At 34.0% G+C, this 19,929-nt stretch overlaps 4 protein-coding genes and 1 pseudogene across 4 annotated transcripts; 2 read left to right on the forward strand and 3 right to left on the reverse strand.

Annotated features, from left to right (window-relative positions):
* Positions 1-748: 748 nt before the first annotated feature.
* Positions 749-1,447, reverse strand: LOC120116096. Its single transcript, XM_039136645.1, has 2 exons — positions 1,363-1,447; positions 749-1,249 (listed from the first exon to the last, which is right to left on the reverse strand). Exons 1-2 carry the CDS (start codon positions 1,445-1,447, stop codon positions 831-833), a joined length of 504 nt encoding a protein of 167 aa, XP_038992576.1. The 3' UTR covers positions 749-830.
* A 6,335-nt stretch (positions 1,448-7,782) lies between these two features.
* Positions 7,783-8,679, forward strand: LOC120116079. The gene is made up of 2 exons (XM_039136631.1): positions 7,783-8,036; positions 8,145-8,679. Exons 1-2 carry the CDS (start codon positions 7,783-7,785, stop codon positions 8,677-8,679), a joined length of 789 nt encoding a protein of 262 aa, XP_038992562.1.
* A 2,771-nt stretch (positions 8,680-11,450) lies between these two features.
* On the forward strand, positions 11,451-16,308 carry LOC120116154 (syntaxin-132-like). Its single transcript, XM_039136709.1, has 14 exons — positions 11,451-11,548; positions 11,657-11,703; positions 12,359-12,463; positions 12,654-12,710; positions 13,295-13,343; positions 13,774-13,862; positions 13,939-14,012; positions 14,650-14,692; positions 14,792-14,852; positions 14,943-14,968; positions 15,049-15,126; positions 15,439-15,519; positions 15,810-15,875; positions 15,967-16,308. Exons 2-14 carry the CDS (start codon positions 11,686-11,688, stop codon positions 16,138-16,140), a joined length of 921 nt encoding a protein of 306 aa, XP_038992640.1. The 5' UTR covers positions 11,451-11,548; positions 11,657-11,685; the 3' UTR covers positions 16,141-16,308.
* A 301-nt stretch (positions 16,309-16,609) lies between these two features.
* Positions 16,610-18,826, reverse strand: LOC120116080 (annotated as a pseudogene).
* A 20-nt stretch (positions 18,827-18,846) lies between these two features.
* Positions 18,847-19,505, reverse strand: LOC120116081 (ATP synthase subunit alpha, mitochondrial-like). The gene is made up of 3 exons (XM_039136632.1): positions 19,484-19,505; positions 18,947-19,330; positions 18,847-18,851 (listed from the first exon to the last, which is right to left on the reverse strand). The coding sequence occupies exons 1-3, from the start codon at positions 19,503-19,505 to the stop codon at positions 18,847-18,849; spliced, it is 411 nt and encodes a 136-aa protein (XP_038992563.1).
* Between the last annotated feature and the right edge of the window lie 424 nt (positions 19,506-19,929).

Raw genomic sequence — 19,929 nt, forward strand, 5'->3', positions numbered from 1 at the left:
TGTATATTTTCGTTCGAATGTCAGTAAACTAGATTGTTGAGGAGTATTATCACTGTCGGATTTCCAGCACCGACGGATTATCGGAGTAAAAAATTGAACTTATAGTGGATATATATATATATTTATAGGACCTTATTATTATGATTTGGTATGTACACTATTTAATTCATACAATATTGAGTTTACATCAAACGGTCGTGAAGATCAATTTTGTATAAATTATTTGAACCGATTTAAATTATTTATATTACGAATTATGTTAATTTTTAAAAGAGAAATTTTAAAATTTTGACGGTTGTTTCAGTAGTTTAGTGCGACACTTTAAGTCGTTCACATAATGATCGAGTTAGGGTGTTACATACACGAGGCCCAGGGCTTTAGGTCACTTGCTTGGCCCATTTTTAACATAATTTGGACTGTGTAAAAAATGTAAACAAAATATAATTATCTATTTATTGGAATAGATATTAAAATGGGCTAAATAAGTAAGTGGGGCGGACAAAAATGGTTATTACATGCTAACGATAGAGACAGAACTCGTTGCATGTTTTTTGGTTTTGTAGTAAATCATGTGTACCTTGCAGTCATGTGAATTTGCAATTCGAAATGTAGAAAAATATATTACCTAAATAATACTTATTAATTATTAAATTAATTTAAGAAAGCGTTTCTAATTAATATAATTTTAAGCTTTTCCATTGAGAAGGAATATTTGAAAGGTACAGATGAATACTTTTCATTTCTCAAGTTAAAAACTTTTGTTATTGATCGCTATTTTCTTAACAAATTTTTGCATTTCAGGGAAACAAGTCGACAATGATTTGCTGTTCCTAAATATGCATAATCACGGGAGCATAAACTTTGTACACATAAAACACCACAATAAACATTAATGACAGCATTGCAACACCTGCAACAACCTTCATTGCTGCCTTTCTCTTAATCTTAAGCCTTGAAATAAACGATTTGGTTTCAATTTTTGGCAGTGCAACGTTTCCATTAGAGGTTCGATGCACTTGCGTTTGAGGATCCTGTCCGGGAGATTGCGGCGAGAGTCGTTTCTTGGGTATTGTGATAAAAAGAACGCCCGAACTCAACTTGGCTCGAATCTGGTCCGGCTTGCAGTCGTTAGGAGGGTTGAATTCTTTGTGGAATCTGATCCTTTTAGTTCCGTCGTGAGGGCGTTCGCCGGAAACTGTTAGGACCCCATTTCGGCTCATATGAACTCTGAGTTGATCCTTTCTAAAATCTAGCAACATTTTGCATATAGATCAGTCTAATTATATAAAAGAGAAGCATTCATCTTAAGTTGAAATGATCAATTGGATTGAAATCCGAGTTTGTAAAAATGAAATGTGTTACCTTTGACATGAAACTCAACAATGTCATGATCTTCTCCTTTGTGGTATTGGAACTCAGGCTCACACTGTTGGTAGGACAGAGACATTTTGTGGTTTGCTAAATTAGAACAATGAGAGCAAGACACTGATCCTTCATTACATATATATTTTAGGGGGGGGGGGGAAATGGAGTTTCCTTTGGAAATTGAAGAGAATCATTCTTTTTCCAAATTCTAAGCATCCATACACGTTGATACATACGTTGTCCTCTCTTTGTAAGTCATCCCTTCTCTGCATTTATAGGTTTTCTTGGTCGGCTATGCCATGTGATTTCTGGTGCAAAACTCCTATGGATGGAGCTATACTCAGGGATGGACATTTTAGTCACTTATATTATTAATTTATAACGTTTTGATTCCCGAGACTTTAAAATAGTTAGTTTGGTGATATAATACATTTGTAAAGAGGTTTAATTTCTAATTTTACCTCTGAATTTTAGATAAAACACTATTTTAATCTCTGAATTTTAAAGGGAAGAAAATATCAATTTTATTTTTGACTTTTAGATAAAAATTAAATGGATTTGATCAAGGTCTCTCACTATCGATTGGTTCATAAAGTTTTAGTTCATTCCTTTTTAACCTCTTAAACACTGATCAATCTCAATTTTATCGAAAAATGTCACATACTCCACAAATCTAATCTAAAATTCTTGACTTCCTTTATTAATAAAAAATTTGCAGAGCTAAAATACTTTTATTAATAAAAGTAATTCGGCAAAATGCCAATAGAAAATCAAAAGTTCTACACGAAAGCAAAAGAACTCAAAACCTGCCTAACCAAAAACACAAAGCAACAAGAGGAGACAACAAAACAGACCAAAATCTTCCATATCTAGTCATAGAGCACAAACAATCAGCAGTTAATCCGACCACGACATACAATCCACACGACGGTTAGTAATGAAAAAAAAACACATCTACAATATCACATAATCACATCAATGAAATTGAGATAAGAACCATCGCTCTAAAACTTACAAATGGTAGCCTAGGGTGCGCATGTTTATTTGCCAAGGTCAGTTATTGACAAATGTGGAGCGTGTTCAAAGGCAGATGACGGATGATGGGAGTTATAGCTGTTGTGGTGCGGCCTTAGAATCAATCTCTCATGTGTTTCGTGAGTGTACTATTGCTCGGACAACTTGGAATATTCTGATTAAGCCACACAGAGAGTATCCTTCAACGTAGTCGCCGGTTCCAAATTATTTGATTCTGTATAACAATTTGGAAGTCAAAATTGATGTTGTGAGTCTTTAATTTTTTGGCTTCTTTATCTTCGGTTCCAAATTATTGTGCTACATCGATTTTGACTTCCAAATTATGGTACGAATCAAAGAAGCAATGGTTGATGTTTCCTCCAACTATATGGAGTTGATACTTAAAAAAACTCGAATCCAGACTACAAACCCAGAACACCTTTTATGGTTTTATTTAGAGTGCTACAAATCTTATAAAGTTGCAGCTATCTTTTTCATATGAGAGGATATGAAACACACTTAATTAGGCAGCAGCAGCTTCACTGTTGTTTCGCTCAGCTTCTTTAATCTGCATTAAGATATCAGCCTTTTTCTGAATTAGAGCATCAATTTTGGTATTAATTTTCTCCAATTTCTGTTTTAGCTTGCTAAGATCCTTCCCTTCAACTTGTGTTTTCTTCAACTCTTTCTCTTCTTCCTCTTCATCTTTGTGCTTCTTCTCCTTCTTTTTCCCTTTCTTCTCTTTTCTTTTTTCCTCAATATCTTCTTCCTCTGTGTCTTTATCCTTCTTGGATTTGCTTTTCTTCTTCTTCTTTTTCTCTTTGTCATCTTTATCTGATTTCTTTTCTTTTTTTCTTCTTCTTCTCCTCCTTGTCATCTTCTTTATCTGATTTCTTTTCTTCCTTTTTCTTCTTCTCCTTGTCATCATCTTCTTTATCCAGTTTATTTTCTTTCTTCTTTTTCTTTTTTCCATCTTCTTCAACCACTTCTTTATGCTTGTTTTCTTTTTCTTTCTCCTCGCCCCCCTTCTTCAGTTTTATCTTCTCGATTGATTTGGTCTTCAGTTCAAGTTCGACCTCGATCTTCTCTTCTTTGTCATGGTTCGGCTCCATATTCTTGGACTTGACTTTGAAGTGCACTTCTTCCTTCTTGACCTTGTCTTCCCCACCAAAGACAGGTCCAGATGTATCTTGCATCGGTACAGACATTGTGAATCCGCTGAAAGAAACATAGCATATAAGTAAACACCATCCAACCAACAAAGTTGATGCACTATAATTAAAAAGAAATAAAGTCTTGAATACATTCACACTAATCTGGATATTATATATTAAAAAGCATAAAGAAAAAGAAAACAACATAAAAAAATGCATGTACCTTGGAATTTGGTAAGAAGGGCAGAGGCAAACTTCTGTCTTGCTTGATTTTGAAGACAAGGAAAGCTTTAGAATTCACTAGAGGCTGAGGGGTGATGGTGTAATATATAGGGTAAAAAGTTTGGTATTAAATTGTATCGGTGACGCGCAAACAACACACCGTCTATCTGTGATTTAACTGTGAAAACACGCTAAATAAATAATAAACCACATCCTACCACATGCTCATATATCTATTTTTTTTTAAATATTTTAAAGGTAAGTTTTAATAGAAAAATAATAGTTTTAAGGATAAAATACAAAAATAGTCCCCCAATTATAGGGCTCTGCTTTGATGAGTCCCTCAACTCTTAGATGCTACAAAATGATCTCTCGATTATATATCACTATTTTGTTGAGTCATCGACTATTAAAAGTTACAAATGGTTATTCGACTATTCATATATTCTAAACTCATCATTTTTCTGCTAGAAAATTAATGACATTCTTTATTGGATGTTAACTTACTGACTATGATATGATAAAATATGATCACATAATCTCAAATAACTATAAAGCTGAAACGATTTTGGGATTAGATTTTATCATATCCCAGTTAGAAGGTTAATGTCCAACTTAGATGACTGTCAATTTTTTAACAAAAAATGATGAGTTTGGAATATATGAATAGTTAGGTGATTATTTTGTAACTTTTAATAGTCGAGAAACTCAACAAGGCAACACTCTACATTCAATAGACTATTTTATAACTTTGATAATTAAGAGATTTAATGAATCAATATTGTAACACCCCCAACCCATACCCGACCCGGATATGAGTCAGAGATACTACATTGACTTTAAAACACAACTCTTAATAAATAATAGTAAAATATTTGATCTTATATTAAGAAAATACCATAATATACATACTGTAATATAAGTTTACCAAAATATTCAGAGCATACACAAACTTAACCCTTTAATTACATGCCAACTGTCATTTACATAGCAAAATGACCTACTGATTAAGTTGCTTCTGATCTGATGGTTGCAGGAGTAATACTGTCAAGCTGATTCACCTGTCTCTTCTATTTTCCTCGGATCCTACGTGTGAAACACTCACACGCTAAGTCATCGACTTAGTGAGGCAACAATAATAAGGCAATGTAATGTAATGAAAATGTCAGGATCATATGAGATGAGATGCAAACATGTAACTAATCAATGTAGTATACTTCATCAATATCCATACCTGTAAGCGGATGACTGTAACATTCATTATTCTGTATTAATAAGTTTATTGGCCCATGATAGCATATTGAGAACCTAAGGTATTTGAGTAATGTGAGGTTGTGCACTATGCTGTCACCACAGCTCGTATAAATGCACCGAAGTGCCCGTAGAATTGCACCGAAGTGCCCGTAGAATTGCACCGAAGTGCCCGTAGAATTATGTCCATAAGGACCACGTAGAATTCCTTAAGAATCATATACATATACTATGGATCAAGTATGTGTCTTTCAAGACTTCACACAGGTTCCAAAGGATATACATATGTCCTAAAGAACCGAGTATACCCTCTACCCTTGGCATGCCAACTATACCTATAGTTCTCATCTACATAACATGGGCTTATACATTTCCCGTAGTTCATATCGCGTAGACATAGTATTTCCATACCTTTAACACATAGGCATATCATTTACATACCTTTATCACATAGTGCATATAACTTTTTCTGCATATTCATGTCATGTAATACATATAATATGAATTCATGTCATGTAATACATTTAATACAAATTCATGTCATGTATCATAATATGGAATGTAATCATATGTCAAAATATGGAATCTAGACTTATCACAAGTCTAGAACTGAATATACTACTATATTCATGCTATGCATATGCACTCACCTATACTTCTTTGCCTTTTCCTCGATCGATTCTACTTGTAGATTGTTCCCGAACTCGAGTAGGCTCGGTATCTACATAAACATAATTTTTAAGATGATCATCAGATGTCTATGTCTTGCAATTAAGCTTTAATAGCTTACTAATTTAAAGAATTTATAGCTTAGTCTTGCTTTATTTTCTTTCTTCTTCTTTTTCTCATGGGGGAATCGGTTCCTCCCCTGGGGGTATCGATTCCCCTCAAGCAATCTGGAATTTCATATACGATGAGGGGGTATCGGTTCCCCCCCTGGGGGTACCGATTCCCCTCTAGCATTCTAGAAATCATATTCGTTGAAGGGGTATCGGTTCCCCTTGAATGGGTACCGATTCCCCTAGCCCGAAAATCCTAATTTGAGCTCGGAAATCATCCCATTTCAGCTCAAACTTACATATTTCAATCCCTTTACTACTCTTAGCTCTTATACGCTTACTTAAACTAATTATTATCCATTAAATACCTCTAAAACCTAGAAATCCAATTCTCCCTGTAGCATTTAAGAATCCAACCCAAATTCCAATATGTTCTAATTTGAATTCTAACCCCTCATACTTCTTAATTAGCTTATTTACAAGTCAAAAATCTGATTCAAACATCAAAACTCATCCATATCAAAATTTCATCTAAAAACTCATTTTCCAAATCTATCTATAAAACACTAATCTTGTTGTTTTAATGTCATATAAGCTTTCCTTTAGCTTATATAACATCCAAGCTTTCATTTCCAATCTTAAAACATCAAAGAAACTACCAAGTTCAGATTCTTACCTTAATTGCAAGCCACACGCTGAGAGAAGGAAGAGAAGAAAATGAGAAAGAAGGAATGAGAGTATTCTGGAACCTAATACTCCACGTGGTTCTCATATACCCCATAACATTTTATTTTAATTAAAAATTCCTTGCAAATGACCATTTGGTCCCTACCTCCATCTCATATTTACTAACCATACTTTTTAAACTATATAATTATTCTACTTTAATCATCAAATGTTGAAACTTTGCAATTTAATCACTAACCCGGCATGGAGGATGTTACAAATATTGTATACCATTTGTATACTTTACCCTAATTTTAAAGAAAGAAAAGTCTTGTGGACCGGTTAAAACTCAATATCAAAAGCATCAAATGGACAAATATTTGGACTAGGACGAGATTATGCCTTTGATCTCAGTGCAATTAGGCCACAATGTCTTCATACAACTTTTAGAACACATCATTTGAATCTTAAAGATAATCCAAATAATGATTAATGTACCAAAGTGTGTCTTGTTATGAATATATTATGTGGATGTCATTATTACTCCTCTTAATTACTGTGGCTTTTAGCATTCTTCAATGAATTGAGAAGATTAAATGTCAAAGAGTTTGACTCTTCACATGTATTATAATTATTAAAGAGTATTCCTCACCCATATATATATATATATATATGGGGTTAATGTACTCATCAAAAGATAAATATAGATACATCTATCTATCTCTATTTTCTCTCTCATATCTCTTTTTTATTTTAAAACATGTTTTCAGCACGATCTGAAAATATTGTTGGGCAAGACTGAACAAAAGTGAACCCAACGTTACCAATTTCACTCAGGTGTGTAGATCTCCATAATCTAGCATCTATTAGGGTATAATCTACCATCATTGTTAATAGGACACGTGACGTGACTTCTTTCATTGAGATTTACTATTTAAGTAACACTTACTTTATAAAGAGATTTATGACTTTGCATGATTTTTTTAGTTTTGGAATGTGTGAATAGTTTTATTTTATGTTTTCCTTTACTGTGTATTATTTAAGGCTTGTCCATTACTTTATTCATATGAATTTGTTATAATATACAATTCTCTTGTTTGTAATAGTGATTTAATCTAGATATATTGTATATATTAGCTCAACTTGTAAAACATGTTTTGTTATTTGACTTTCTTATCATCTACCACTAGGATTAGAGTTTATATATGCCTTATCATTTTAATTATTATTTAGTCATTTTTAAGATTTCATTTTCATGGTTTTAACATTTTTTGTATGTATATGAGTAAGTGACATTCACCCAATTAGTTTTTTTAATTATAATAGTGGTCATGTCAAATCTTACAAAGCTTGAATTTATGGCCTTGGACATCACTGGAAAGAACTATTTATCGTGGGTACTAGATGTTGAAATTCACTTGGATGCAAAAGGTCTTGGTGAGACCATTAAGAAAGGAAATAAAGCAACAACTCAAGATAAGTCTAAAGACATGATATTCCTTCACCATCAGCTTTATGAAGGTCTTAAGACTAAATACTTGACTGTTAAAGACCTTCAAATCCTTTGGATCAATCTAAAGGAAATGTATGACCAACAGAAAACTGTAATTTTACTTAAAACTCGTTATGATTAGTTGAATTTAAGATTACAAGATTTTAAATCTGTTAGTGATTATAACTTGGTCGTGTTTAGAATCACTTCACAATTGAATTTATGTGGAGAGAAAATTGCTGATGCAGAAATGCTAGAAAAAACACACTCCACTTTCTATGCAAATAATATTATCCCACAGACACAATATCGTGAGAAGGGATTCAAGAAATATTCTGAATTAATTTCTTGTCTTCTAGTGGCTGAGCAAAACAACGAACTACTAACGAAAAATCATGAATTACACCCAACTAGTTCTGCTTCATTTCCTGAAGCGAATGTGACAACTAAAAATGGACAAGAATTGAAAGAAACAAACCATGGCAATGACAATGGTAATGGAAGCGGCTGTGGTCATGGTTGTGGTTATAGTCACGGATGTGGTCGTGGATATAGATATGGTCAAGGTGGTCATTTTAGAAACTCATATTCCCACTGGAAGTGGGATAGTAAAAATGAAAGCAAGTATGAGAAAGAAAAGGAAAACAATGTGACCAATAAATGTTATCGTTGTGGAGGAAAAGGTCATTGGTCACGTCTATGTCGTACTCAAAAGCACCTAGTTGATCTTTATTAGCAATCACTAAAACAAAAGGGAAAGAAAATAGAGACAAATCTTATGTATGAATATGGCGAAGGTGGTTTTGATGCTAACAATACAACCCACTTGGAAACTGTTGATTTTTATTTTACTCCATAAGTAAATAATTAAGTCCACAAATTTTCATTGATTGTACTAAACTGTATCAACTTATGTTTATTTTTAATTATCTAGGATATAATTTATGGATTTTATTATTATATTTTATGTTTTGAGCGACAATTTATTATTACTTTTATGAGACATTTTATCGTCGGATATTTTAACTATTTGGATTTAGATATATGTTTTAGACATTATAATTGTTTTATTGACTATTTTTTTTGAAGAACACTATAAATACCTCTCAAAGGCAATTATATTGAATGATGAAGATTTATGCCTAACAACTGTGCAACTACTCACACCATACTCAAAGATAAAATATATTTTTCTCACTTAATAATAAAAAAAGGAAGTGTGAGCACTATATCTGGTAGTACAAACATTGTAAAAGGCTCTGGAAGAGCAAATATAATATTGCCAGTGGGAACAAAGTTTAAAATCATTGATGCATTATATTCCCCTAAGTCTCAAAGAAATTTATTGAGTTTTAAAGATATTCGCCAAAATGGATATCATATTGAGACAATAAACAAGTTCTTAAGAAGTTGTCTACATTCTCTACTAGTTTGTACTACACAAAGACCAATTCAATAGAAACACATGCTATAGTAAACCAGAAGTTCAGTGATAACTTTATTGTTTGGCATGACAGGTTAGGCCATCCCGGTTCAATTATGATGCAAAAATAATCGAAAGTTCACGTGGATATTCAATGAATTGAGAAGATGAAATGCCAAAGGACTTAACTCTTCACATGTATTATAATTATTAGAGAACATTCATCACCCCTATATATATGGGGTTCATGTACTTATCAAAAGATAAATATAGATACATCTATCTCTATTTTCTCTCCTATATCTCTTCTTTATTTTAAAACATGTATGAGTTAACTACGACTTTTGAAGCATTGGATTATTATTATTATTTTACAAATTTTAAATCTAATCCTAATCCTATCTAGAGGGGAAGAGAATGAGGATTTAAAGGAAATAAAGAGATGCTCCTAGTGGGTGTAGAAACTATGACCTAAGAAAATATAATAGAATAAAGATGAACAACTTGATCAACTAGTCAAATAAGCTTGATCAAGCATTGCATCAGTTTTAATCATATCAAGTAAAATTTATGACTTTGATTATGATATTTATGAGTCCAATATATGATTATAATTATAATGTGCGTTTTTTAGTTAATTAGGGGTTTTAATTAAGAAAAGACTAAACCTATCAAGTGAACTTAGTAATAAAAATGAATGCTATTTTTCTTAGATATTTTAGTCTTCTAGGTTTGAACAATTGTATCTGTAAAGTATGTGCATTATCAATTGACTAAGAAAATTCTAAACAAATATCATCTTGTAATCACCCCAGACTATTCAAAAAATTAAGAAGAAAACTTTAAATAGATCAAATTTATGTTAGGGGAGGTGTTTCAGATAATTGTTTATTTTATAATCTAAGAAGAAGAACTCTGCTATATACAAAATACAATGACCAATCTAAAAATATTTTTAAAACTGGACATACATATATTAATAATATGAAACTTTTAAATAGAATAAACACAAATAAAATTTCAAGATATATATCATCAAAAAAAAATATAACTAATTAAAAATATATAAACAATTCCTTTACATCTAAGCAACCCCTAAATCAACAGCTCTCATAGTTTATTGATTTCAAGCTCTAATATCTTCATAAGAAGACCATACTTGCTAACCGTCTGCTCTATCAACTTCCTACAGTTGTAACAGTGCAACACAAATAACCAACTTTCTAACAGTTTAACAATTACATTATTTAAGATAAATTTCCTTCTAAAATAACGATTCTTTCACAATACAATTATAACTCGATCTATTTTGTTTCTATTATTTTTCTCAACCAATACTAATATTTTGTTTTGCAACATTTTATTTTTCCAACAATATAATGAAAACTGGAAGAACGATTGTGTGTACCATCCATCAACCAAGCATTGACATATTTGAAACGTTTGATAAGGTGTGGAACATAAAAGCCAATTTCAAAATAAGTGGCTGCATTTTGGTTTGGTTCTCTATGTAATAGCGGAACTAAGATAAATTTGTAATTATAATTAAAAATGTCTTTAAACTTTGAAAAAATCAGTTTTATTTTTTGAATTCGATGAAAAATTGGTTTAATTCATTTGTCACATTATTTATCATGTCATCGGTTAATATAGAATGTCACATCAATATTTTTAACTATCACATCATTATCATATCAGTCAATAAAGGAAATCGTCGATAAAAAAATTTACCTTAATATTTTTTTCATGAATTTAAAGATCATATTAAATATAAAAATAATTGAAGGATTATATTAACTTTTTTAAAAAGTTTGAGGACCTCAAATAAGATTAAAAGTATTTAACAAATACAAGAATGATTAAATACTCGTCATTTTGACAAGGGCGTCAATTAACAGATTTTCAGACAAGTGAAGCCCCAGTTTCCGCTTAAAGAATGAAAAAAATTAAGACAGAAACCATATAGTTAACGTTAATCGTAGGAGACCCACAGATTCCACCGCCCATGATTAAAAAGATTCCCTACAACTCATTCCACTCAATAATTCCCCCTCCCACGTTTCTATGTGCAGCTACTTTTCACACCTTCCCAACCGCACCTCCGGTTTCCTCTCTGCCGAAACAAATCGCTGAAGATTAATCTGAAACCCTAGAAAAAAACTTGGTTTTATTTTGAAACCAGGTCTTAATTATTCTGAATTTTTAGTTTCTATTATTCACATTTTTTTAGATCTCTTGATTATCTGCTTTCTTTCGTTTCTTTTGAAATCTTGTTTTCTTCTCTTTGAAGCTTCGTTGAACCTCATTCATCTTTCCCCAATGAACGACCTGCTTTCGGTAATGTATTTATCCCTTTCATCTCTGCTCTTTTTCTGCTCTGTTGTCGGAGCTTTTTTTTTGTTTATTTATGTAGATTTGTTTGTTTTGGCTGTTTTTGTTTATGTTAGGATCTAAGCTTATTATTACCACTTCTACGATAGCTGCATTTTTTGTAAGATTTTCTTTGGAACGTGATTAAAATAGAAAACAGAAGTATTATTATGGGGTTTTAGTTTTGGTTTCTTCTGTTTGGGGAATGCGAAAGTGTAGGAAAGTTAAGTGAATTGAGAATTTTGAATGCTGAATACTATTATTTAGGATGCTAGTGAGCTTAATACTGTAATAGCTTAATCAAGCAGAATGCAGATCTATTTAGAAATTTCTTTAAATTAACTAATTGGTTGTAGGATTGGAAGGCTAGATTACTACAACTTATAGCTTAAGCTTGTGAAAGAAATTATTTTTTCTTCATTTTTCTTTTATAGTTTTTATATTTTTATTTTCATTTTTTTAATCTTACTTTCCTGTCTATAAATTTGTTTTTAGTATCTCTGTAATTTCTTTATTTGTTTAGAATGACCAGATGGGTTGATCTTTCTTGAATTATGCTTAGTAACTATTAGAATAGATTGGTTGACTTTAGTTTTGCTTACTTGTTTTATATTTGTTGCAGGAGTCATTCGAGATCCCTCGAGGTCAAGGATCTCATGGTGGGGATATTGAATTAGGAGCTCAAACAAATGCAGATGAGCTAGGCCTTCAAAATTTCTTTAAAAAGGTGCTCTGGACTTTTTGATATAATTGTTCTGTGTTGCTAAGAAGAAGTATATAAAACAAAGCTTCAACTTTTATTTGTCCTCTTGTGTTTCTTGCCATAATATTTATTCCGTAGGTGGATTTAAGTTCTTTGTTTTGGTCTAATGCATGGCTTGAATCATTGTTCTCACACAATCCTTTGTCTTTGCCAGATTCAAGAGATAGATAAACAATATGAGAAGCTGGATAAGCTACTCAAAAAGCTTCAGGTATCTGATCTAGTACTTTTTCCTACTACTTACGTAATACCAAAGCTTCATGAATCCTCAAGTTATCTGTCTTTACTGTTTTGTTCACTACTCTGAATTTTAGCAACTTTTCAATATTCTTCTTTGCACAACTGAAACGTTGAGGATTTCTTACTTGTTTAGTCCTTCTGAAAGCACTAGACTAAACGAAAGAAAAACTAGTATTCTGTTGGACAATTTTAGAATCGTAATATAGTTGGTCTTTTCCCCTCCCGATTTTAAAGTTGTTCAGCTTTTGTTGTGTTTCCTTGATTTTCAAAGTCCTCATTCAGAAGCATTAGGATCCTACTCTCTCTCTAGTCATTAGGCCTAAAGTGTGAGATTATGATGGAGTCTATGCTATCTTGTTGAATTCCAGTATAACTTTGCATAGTATTTTCATCTTGTTTAATGAATTCATGCCCAAGATAATTGTACATTGGTTGACACTTATCAGGTGAAACTTGCTTAAACATAATTTGGCAGATGATTTGTGAATGATGAATCTTGTAAGCAACAATATTGAGTATTGATTAAGATGTTCTTATGTTGCATTTTCTGTGCAGGATGCACATGAGGAGTCAAAGGCAGTGACCAAGGCTCCTGCCATGAAATGTAAGCAATAGTTTTTCGTATGTTTTCTTACATTCTCAGTTTCACTAAAGATGCATCATGCAGGAAAAGGAAAATCATGATGAATCCTACATTAATATCTTTCTTAATGGCTTCGCTATTGAAAATTTATGTAAAGCCCATTCTTTATGTGCTTGAATTTGGGTACATTATGTGGAACTCAGTTATGAATTGCCCGTCCAGCTCAGTTGGTAAGAGTGCAAGGCTGTTAACCTTGTGGTCGTGGTATCGAGTCCCACGGTGGGCAATTCATAATTCTGATTGCCGGAGGTCTCCCACGGAAGCTGTTCTCAACCTGGCGTTGGGGGCAGCCTACTATCCTACCTCCCCCTTACCCCATTACATATGGGAATAAGGTCAGTTAATTTATGTGGAACTCAGTTCTTATGATGGATGCTATTATCGTATGTAGCTATTAAGCAGCGAATGGAAAAAGATGTGGATGAAGTTGGAAAAATTTCTCGTTTTATAAAGGGGAAAATTGAGGAATTGGACAGAGAGGTAAGCTACTTTCTGCTTTTATTTTGGTTATTTGTAACTCATAGGTTTCTTATATCTTTTTCTTGATGTTGGGTAGAATTTAGCCAATAGGCAGAAGCCTGGATGCGGAAAAGGAACAGGTGTAGACCGGTCAAGAACTTCAACAACTCTGTAATATACCATCCTTTTCTTATGTTTCGTATTCTGTTTTAAATTTTAATATACAATAATGCTGTTATAATTGATTTCTATTTAATGTGGATCTAAACTAAACTTAGCTGAAGTCAGATCTATTTTATTTTCCTTGCCGTGTTTAGTTTGACAAAATCTGATAGGTTTTAAGGATCCAGGGATGTTTCCTTTTTTTCCCTTGATGCTTAAAAAAAAATTGTACATTCTTCTTTTCTTTCAGTATTGGAGCATGTATTGTTTAGCATGTTACATCTAAAAGTGTTTTTAATTTTATATCTTTGCTTGTAAGGAGTGAATGCGCTACAAGTTAATGAATCTTGTTTTTGTACTATGTTTCTTGAAAATTACATCGGTTGTGGTTTTGGTTCATGATTAGGCCAGTATTTAATTCTTAACCATAGTATAGTGTTGTCTTATCCAATGTCTTATCCAAACATCTTTGCAATGTTTCTTGAAAATTACATCGGTTGTGGTTTTGGTTTAGGAATGATCTTAATTTTATGTGGCCAACTTTGTTCTGCCTCTATTGAAATCTTTTTTCAAGGTTTTGGGTTTGATAGCATTTTATCATATTTTTGTTAGTCTTCTTGTAAGGTAACAACCTTTTTTGTTGCAGTTCCTTGAAAAAGAAGTTCAAAGACAAAATGGCTGAATTTCAGGTAGGTCAGATATAGATATTTTAAGATGTTATATAGTTGCTCTGCATGTACCTTCATAATTTCTTAACCTCACTATGTTCTTTGTATTAACAATTGCAGACTCTGAGGGAAACCATCCATCAAGAGTATCGGGATGTTGTTGAGAGACGTGTTTTCACAGGTTGGGATCTCACCCAATACTTCTTAATTTGCTATAATATGGTATTATAGGGAGCTAATATTCTTCTTCACTGGTTATTATGATTTCCAGTGACGGGCACAAGGCCTGATGAAGAGGTATGATTTACTTCACTCCTGATATAGTGAATAATTCTTCATCATATTTGGCTCATATCTGATTGTTCGGCAATTTACAGACAATTGAAAAATTGATTGATACTGGAGATAGTGAACAAATATTCCAGAAAGCAATTCAGGAGCAGGGACGAGGCCGGGTTTGTCTTAAATTTCATTTTTTGATCTTAATTAATAGAACTTTCATACTTCCATAATTTCAGTAATCTTTTTTTTTTCATCCCTAGAACCTATTTTGTTTCAGAGGATTTATTGGTGGAAGAAGATATAAAGCTATTTTCAATATTCAAAGTTGAACTTTTATTTAACAGTCTGAGTCTCTATTTTCAGTATTTTCTTCTACCCCATCTCAAGCTGCAGTGATATTTGTTAGTAGTGGGACTGTGATTTGGTGGAAGATATAAGTTATTGGAAATTTGCTATGATTAAATTGATGTTGGGTGTGTTTGCAGATAATGGACACCGTATCTGAAATTCATGAGCGCCATGAAGCAGTTAGAGATTTGGAGAAAAAGCTTCTTGATCTACAACAGGTACTGAATCAGTATCTTGCCCTGAGGTTCCACCATTTTGACTATACGAACTTTAATTATTGCCCATGCACAGATTTATTATGAATCAAGAACACTTACTCGATCCTTCAATGCTTTTGGATAGTCTCATTCAGAAATGTTTTGACTAAAGAATCTTCTGACTTTATGTGCATTTATGCAAATACAAGCAGAAGCATGAAAATACAAATCACCATAGGAATGAAATTGCATTGAAGATCATATGCAGAGGACATTACTGGAATCGATAATTAACAATGTAAGTTATGCAGATATTTTTGGACATAGCAGTGCTGGTTGATGCACAAGGAGACATGCTTGACAACATAGAATCTCAGGTGGTTGCATGGTTAATCAATTCTGTATAGTCTTTTGGGAATCCATAAACCTTCCAGTCAAACTGTTCCACTCATCATTTCAAACCCTCAGGTCTCAAGTGCAGTGGATCATGTGCAGTCTGGGAATACAGCCCTCCAAAGAGCGAAAAGCTTACAAAAGAACTCAAGAAAGTGGATGTGCATTGCTATCATCATCCTTCTCCTAATCGTTGTAATTATCGTCGTTGCCGTGATCAAACCCTGGAGCAACAACAAAGGTGCTTAGATTGACGTTAATTTGTTATATATAATCTATATATACACACATTATAAGAAATTCCATTGATGATCCTTGTCGGCTGATGGTGTGCATAATTTGATGTCTATATTGTGAACTTGCATTTTATTGTTTCTCTTTGTCCGGTTTTGGTTACTGTTATGATCGAAGTTTGAAAGGGGTGGTTTCTTTCTATTTAAGAAGTCAATATCATGGTCTTGGTTGATTTCAATATTCATTTTTATTGTAAAACAACAATTGAATTTTAATTTGAGGTTTCTTTCTATCAAAGCTTGTTAATTCACACACTATATATATGAAGTGAAACATACCGTCTCTAAATCTAATTAGTCGTTCGGATCCCATTCTTCATCTTGATCAATCAATGAGTTTAAGCTATTTGCAACATCCCGACCGTCGGGTTCTAGCTGTTCAGGCGCATCATTATTACCTTCTACTGGTTCGGTTTCATTCTGGTTCACCCCCATATAAAAAATCTGCCATTTATAGGTTTAGTGGTTTCAGCAGAGGGAGTTCTACAAAAGCATTCAGGTAGCGGATGCGACAGAAAAGAAGTTGGCTCAGACAACAGTGATTGTCTGATAAGGCCATCTTCACTCGTTGAGATGTTCTTTAGCCAATAATGTCCAATCACGCTGCGGATGGTACATATCATCACGGATAATGTTGAAAAGCTCTGCAACTATTTTCCTGTTTGAAGAGAGAGAAACAGACGGTAAGTGAAACAGAAAAGATTCCCAAGAAGTTTATCAGTTTATCATCAGAATTCAGAAGCTTTACAACCCCCATACACACATATCTGGGCTAACATACAAGAAGACTGATATTATGGTAGTGTGTGGATCATTCAAAAAGACTTTAAGTTGATTATTCAGTAAAACCTGTGAGGTCGATATGTTGGAGAAGAAGTCCTCTCATACAACCTTTATCCTATATCCAAGCCTGAGAAATCTGGCCATCCGCTACCATCATTGTTGAAACCAGGAAAAAATGCATCTGCTTCCACAGAGACTATATAATCAAAGGCGTCCCAAAGTAACATGTGAGCTTGCATCCCAAGATCCATCAGAGACTTTTTCGTTCTCGGTAATCCAACCGTACCAGCCTTCTTTTTCATGTTCATATATGGGCCAATCGGGAGGTTAAGGGGTCGGGGACGTGGACCAGCCCTATTCCACTCTTCTTTGAGTTGTCCCTCATTTTTTGGACTAGGCATCTTGAAATTATCAGGTGGAAGAGGTGTTTCAGGACCAACCAAATCCGACAACTCCGTTTTGCTGCACAACGAAGTACGATCCACTAGGTTTCAAAACATAGCACGTAGAGGGATAAGAAGACACTGACTGCCAAAAGTTTGAGAACCTACCAGGTATATAATTGTTTTAGGAGGATACACCATTGCACGAAGAAGTCCAACCTGCAAAACAATAGGAAGTAAAGCACAATATCCAATGGCATTGTCATTGAAGCATCCCTATGACAGTAGAAGGCAATATGTCTAGGAGCCATAAATGCTCGAGTTTGGTAATGTTCTAATGGCATTAGATCATTGGAATGAACTCAGATTTTCTATTTCCATTTCTGCCCCATAGTTTTTATTATTACTAAACACAAAGGCAAAAACAAAACTCTCGTAAGCCCTACGACACCCGAGTCCATAACAGTGAGTTCCATTTGTAACATACCTCTTCAGGCATGAGAGAACATGAATCATTTACTCTCCGCAAGTGTGAGTCAACGCTTAGTTTTTCCTTAGCCATCCCTTGTTTGATCATCTGTGCCCTTCGATGTTGTATAAGTTCTGTATGAACATCCTAAAAGCAGCAGCAAATTTCAGGATTAAGTAGTGAAAACTAGATAAAACACGACAAACATGAAAACTAAATAAAAGGCATAAACAGAAGACCTGGAAAAGTTCAGTACATCCGTGATATGCCAAGGTGTCCCTCATTAAACGCGGATGATATGCTACGACAGGTTGTCCACATTGTTGACGAAAATGGGTAAAGAAAACGAAAGAACACGAGAATTTTACGAGGTTCGGCAATGTGCTTACGTCCTCGGTGCCTAGGCGGCGCTAGAATTTTATTCAATGATATTTTAGGTCTAGGTTACATCTCTATTTATAATAGAAAACCCTGGTACATAATTACAAAATCAACCCTGTATCGTACCGCGGGGGCTACGCCCCGCACCCCCAACCCACATAATTTGTAACCCCACAACGAGACTTTCTTTGTAAAGACAGTTGATGTTCGCTTCGCTCACTCCGCTCCATCTCATGTCCTCTTTACTGGTATATTTATGAGTCATACCTAACACACATGCCCGTAGTCTGCAGGTAGATTAGAAAGCTCGGATTCAAGTAAAAATAGGCATCCGAAACTCATACAAGTATACATGAAGAAACATTAACAAACAGAAGATAAGTAGCAGCAGGACTCGGATAAATCTTGACCAAGCAATGGATTACTTCATATATTTTACAATCGTACTCCCATGTCTTAAGAACTTCAGCTCAGCAGAAAAGAAAATGGAAACTATACCTCTCCACCATCTGGCGGCCAAGGATCTGAATTTCAGGACGAAACTGGAGAGCATGAAAGGCAACCCTGCATCTAAGCCTCTGAAACTCGGACATACTAGGTGGAAGAATTGACTGAAAGATGTACATCTACTACTTTAATATTAATATTATACTTTTCCATTAATTTAGAAAGTACTTAAATATCAAGAAACAGAAAATATTTTCGATAAAAGAATATATAACATATAAGAATCATACAAAACTGACCTTGATCGCTTAGAGCCCCTCTTCCATCAATAGGGACTCCCAACGCGTCGACCACAAGTCCTAGCATAGCCTTTCCCGCAGGAACATCCACAATAGATCCAGTGCGCTTGACAAGATCTCCTTCCTTAATAGCGGTATCACTACCAAAGACAACAAGCCCTACATTCTCATTCTCAAGATTCAAGGCTATTCCTTTCACACCGCTCGCAAATTCAACCATTTCCCCAGCTTGAATCTCGTTCAATCCATAAACACGTGCAATCCCATCTCCAACTGAGACCACTCGACCGATCTCATCCGCTTGAAAATTCGTGTAAAAGTTGGTAATTCGACTTTCTAATCGAGTCGTGAGTTCCGCAGCTCTCAATAAGAGAGCCAATAACCCTAGTAACACTCAAACTCTGGAAAAGGTTACAACACATCTAGTGTATGTAGATGACATCATAGTTACGAGTAATGAAATTGAAGGAACAAGGAAGTTGAAAAAATTATCTTTCGAAGGAATTTGGCTTCAAAGAGCTAGGGAAGTTGAAATACTTCTTAGGCATTGAGGTGGCATGTTCGAAGCAAGGATTCTTCATCTTCCAGCAGAAATATGTGCTTGACTTACTGAAAAAACGAGGAAGATGAGTTGCAAATCAGTTAAGACGCCAATCGAGTTTCATGGGTTATGCGATGCACCAAAAGAACCTATGGTGGATAGAGAGAGGGTCCTATCAAAGGCTGGTTGGAAAGTTAATTTATTTGGCACACACTATACCAGATTTAGCCTTTGCAATAAGTGTAGTCAGCCAGTTTGCATAATCCGAAAGAATCAAATCTCAAAGCAGTAAAGAAGATACTACATTACTTGAAAGGCAGCCCATGCAAAGGAATTTTGTTCAAACATCAAATGAACCGAGGCAGTACACTAGAAGCATATACGGATGCAAATTATGCAGGGTCTTTAGTCGACAGAAAGTCAACATTGGGGTATTGTACAA

The sequence above is a fragment of the Hibiscus syriacus genome, unplaced genomic scaffold (assembly GCF_006381635.1).
Source record: "Hibiscus syriacus cultivar Baekdansim isolate YM2019G1 unplaced genomic scaffold, ASM638163v2 tig00110283_pilon, whole genome shotgun sequence".
Taxonomy (NCBI): domain Eukaryota; kingdom Viridiplantae; phylum Streptophyta; class Magnoliopsida; order Malvales; family Malvaceae; genus Hibiscus; species Hibiscus syriacus.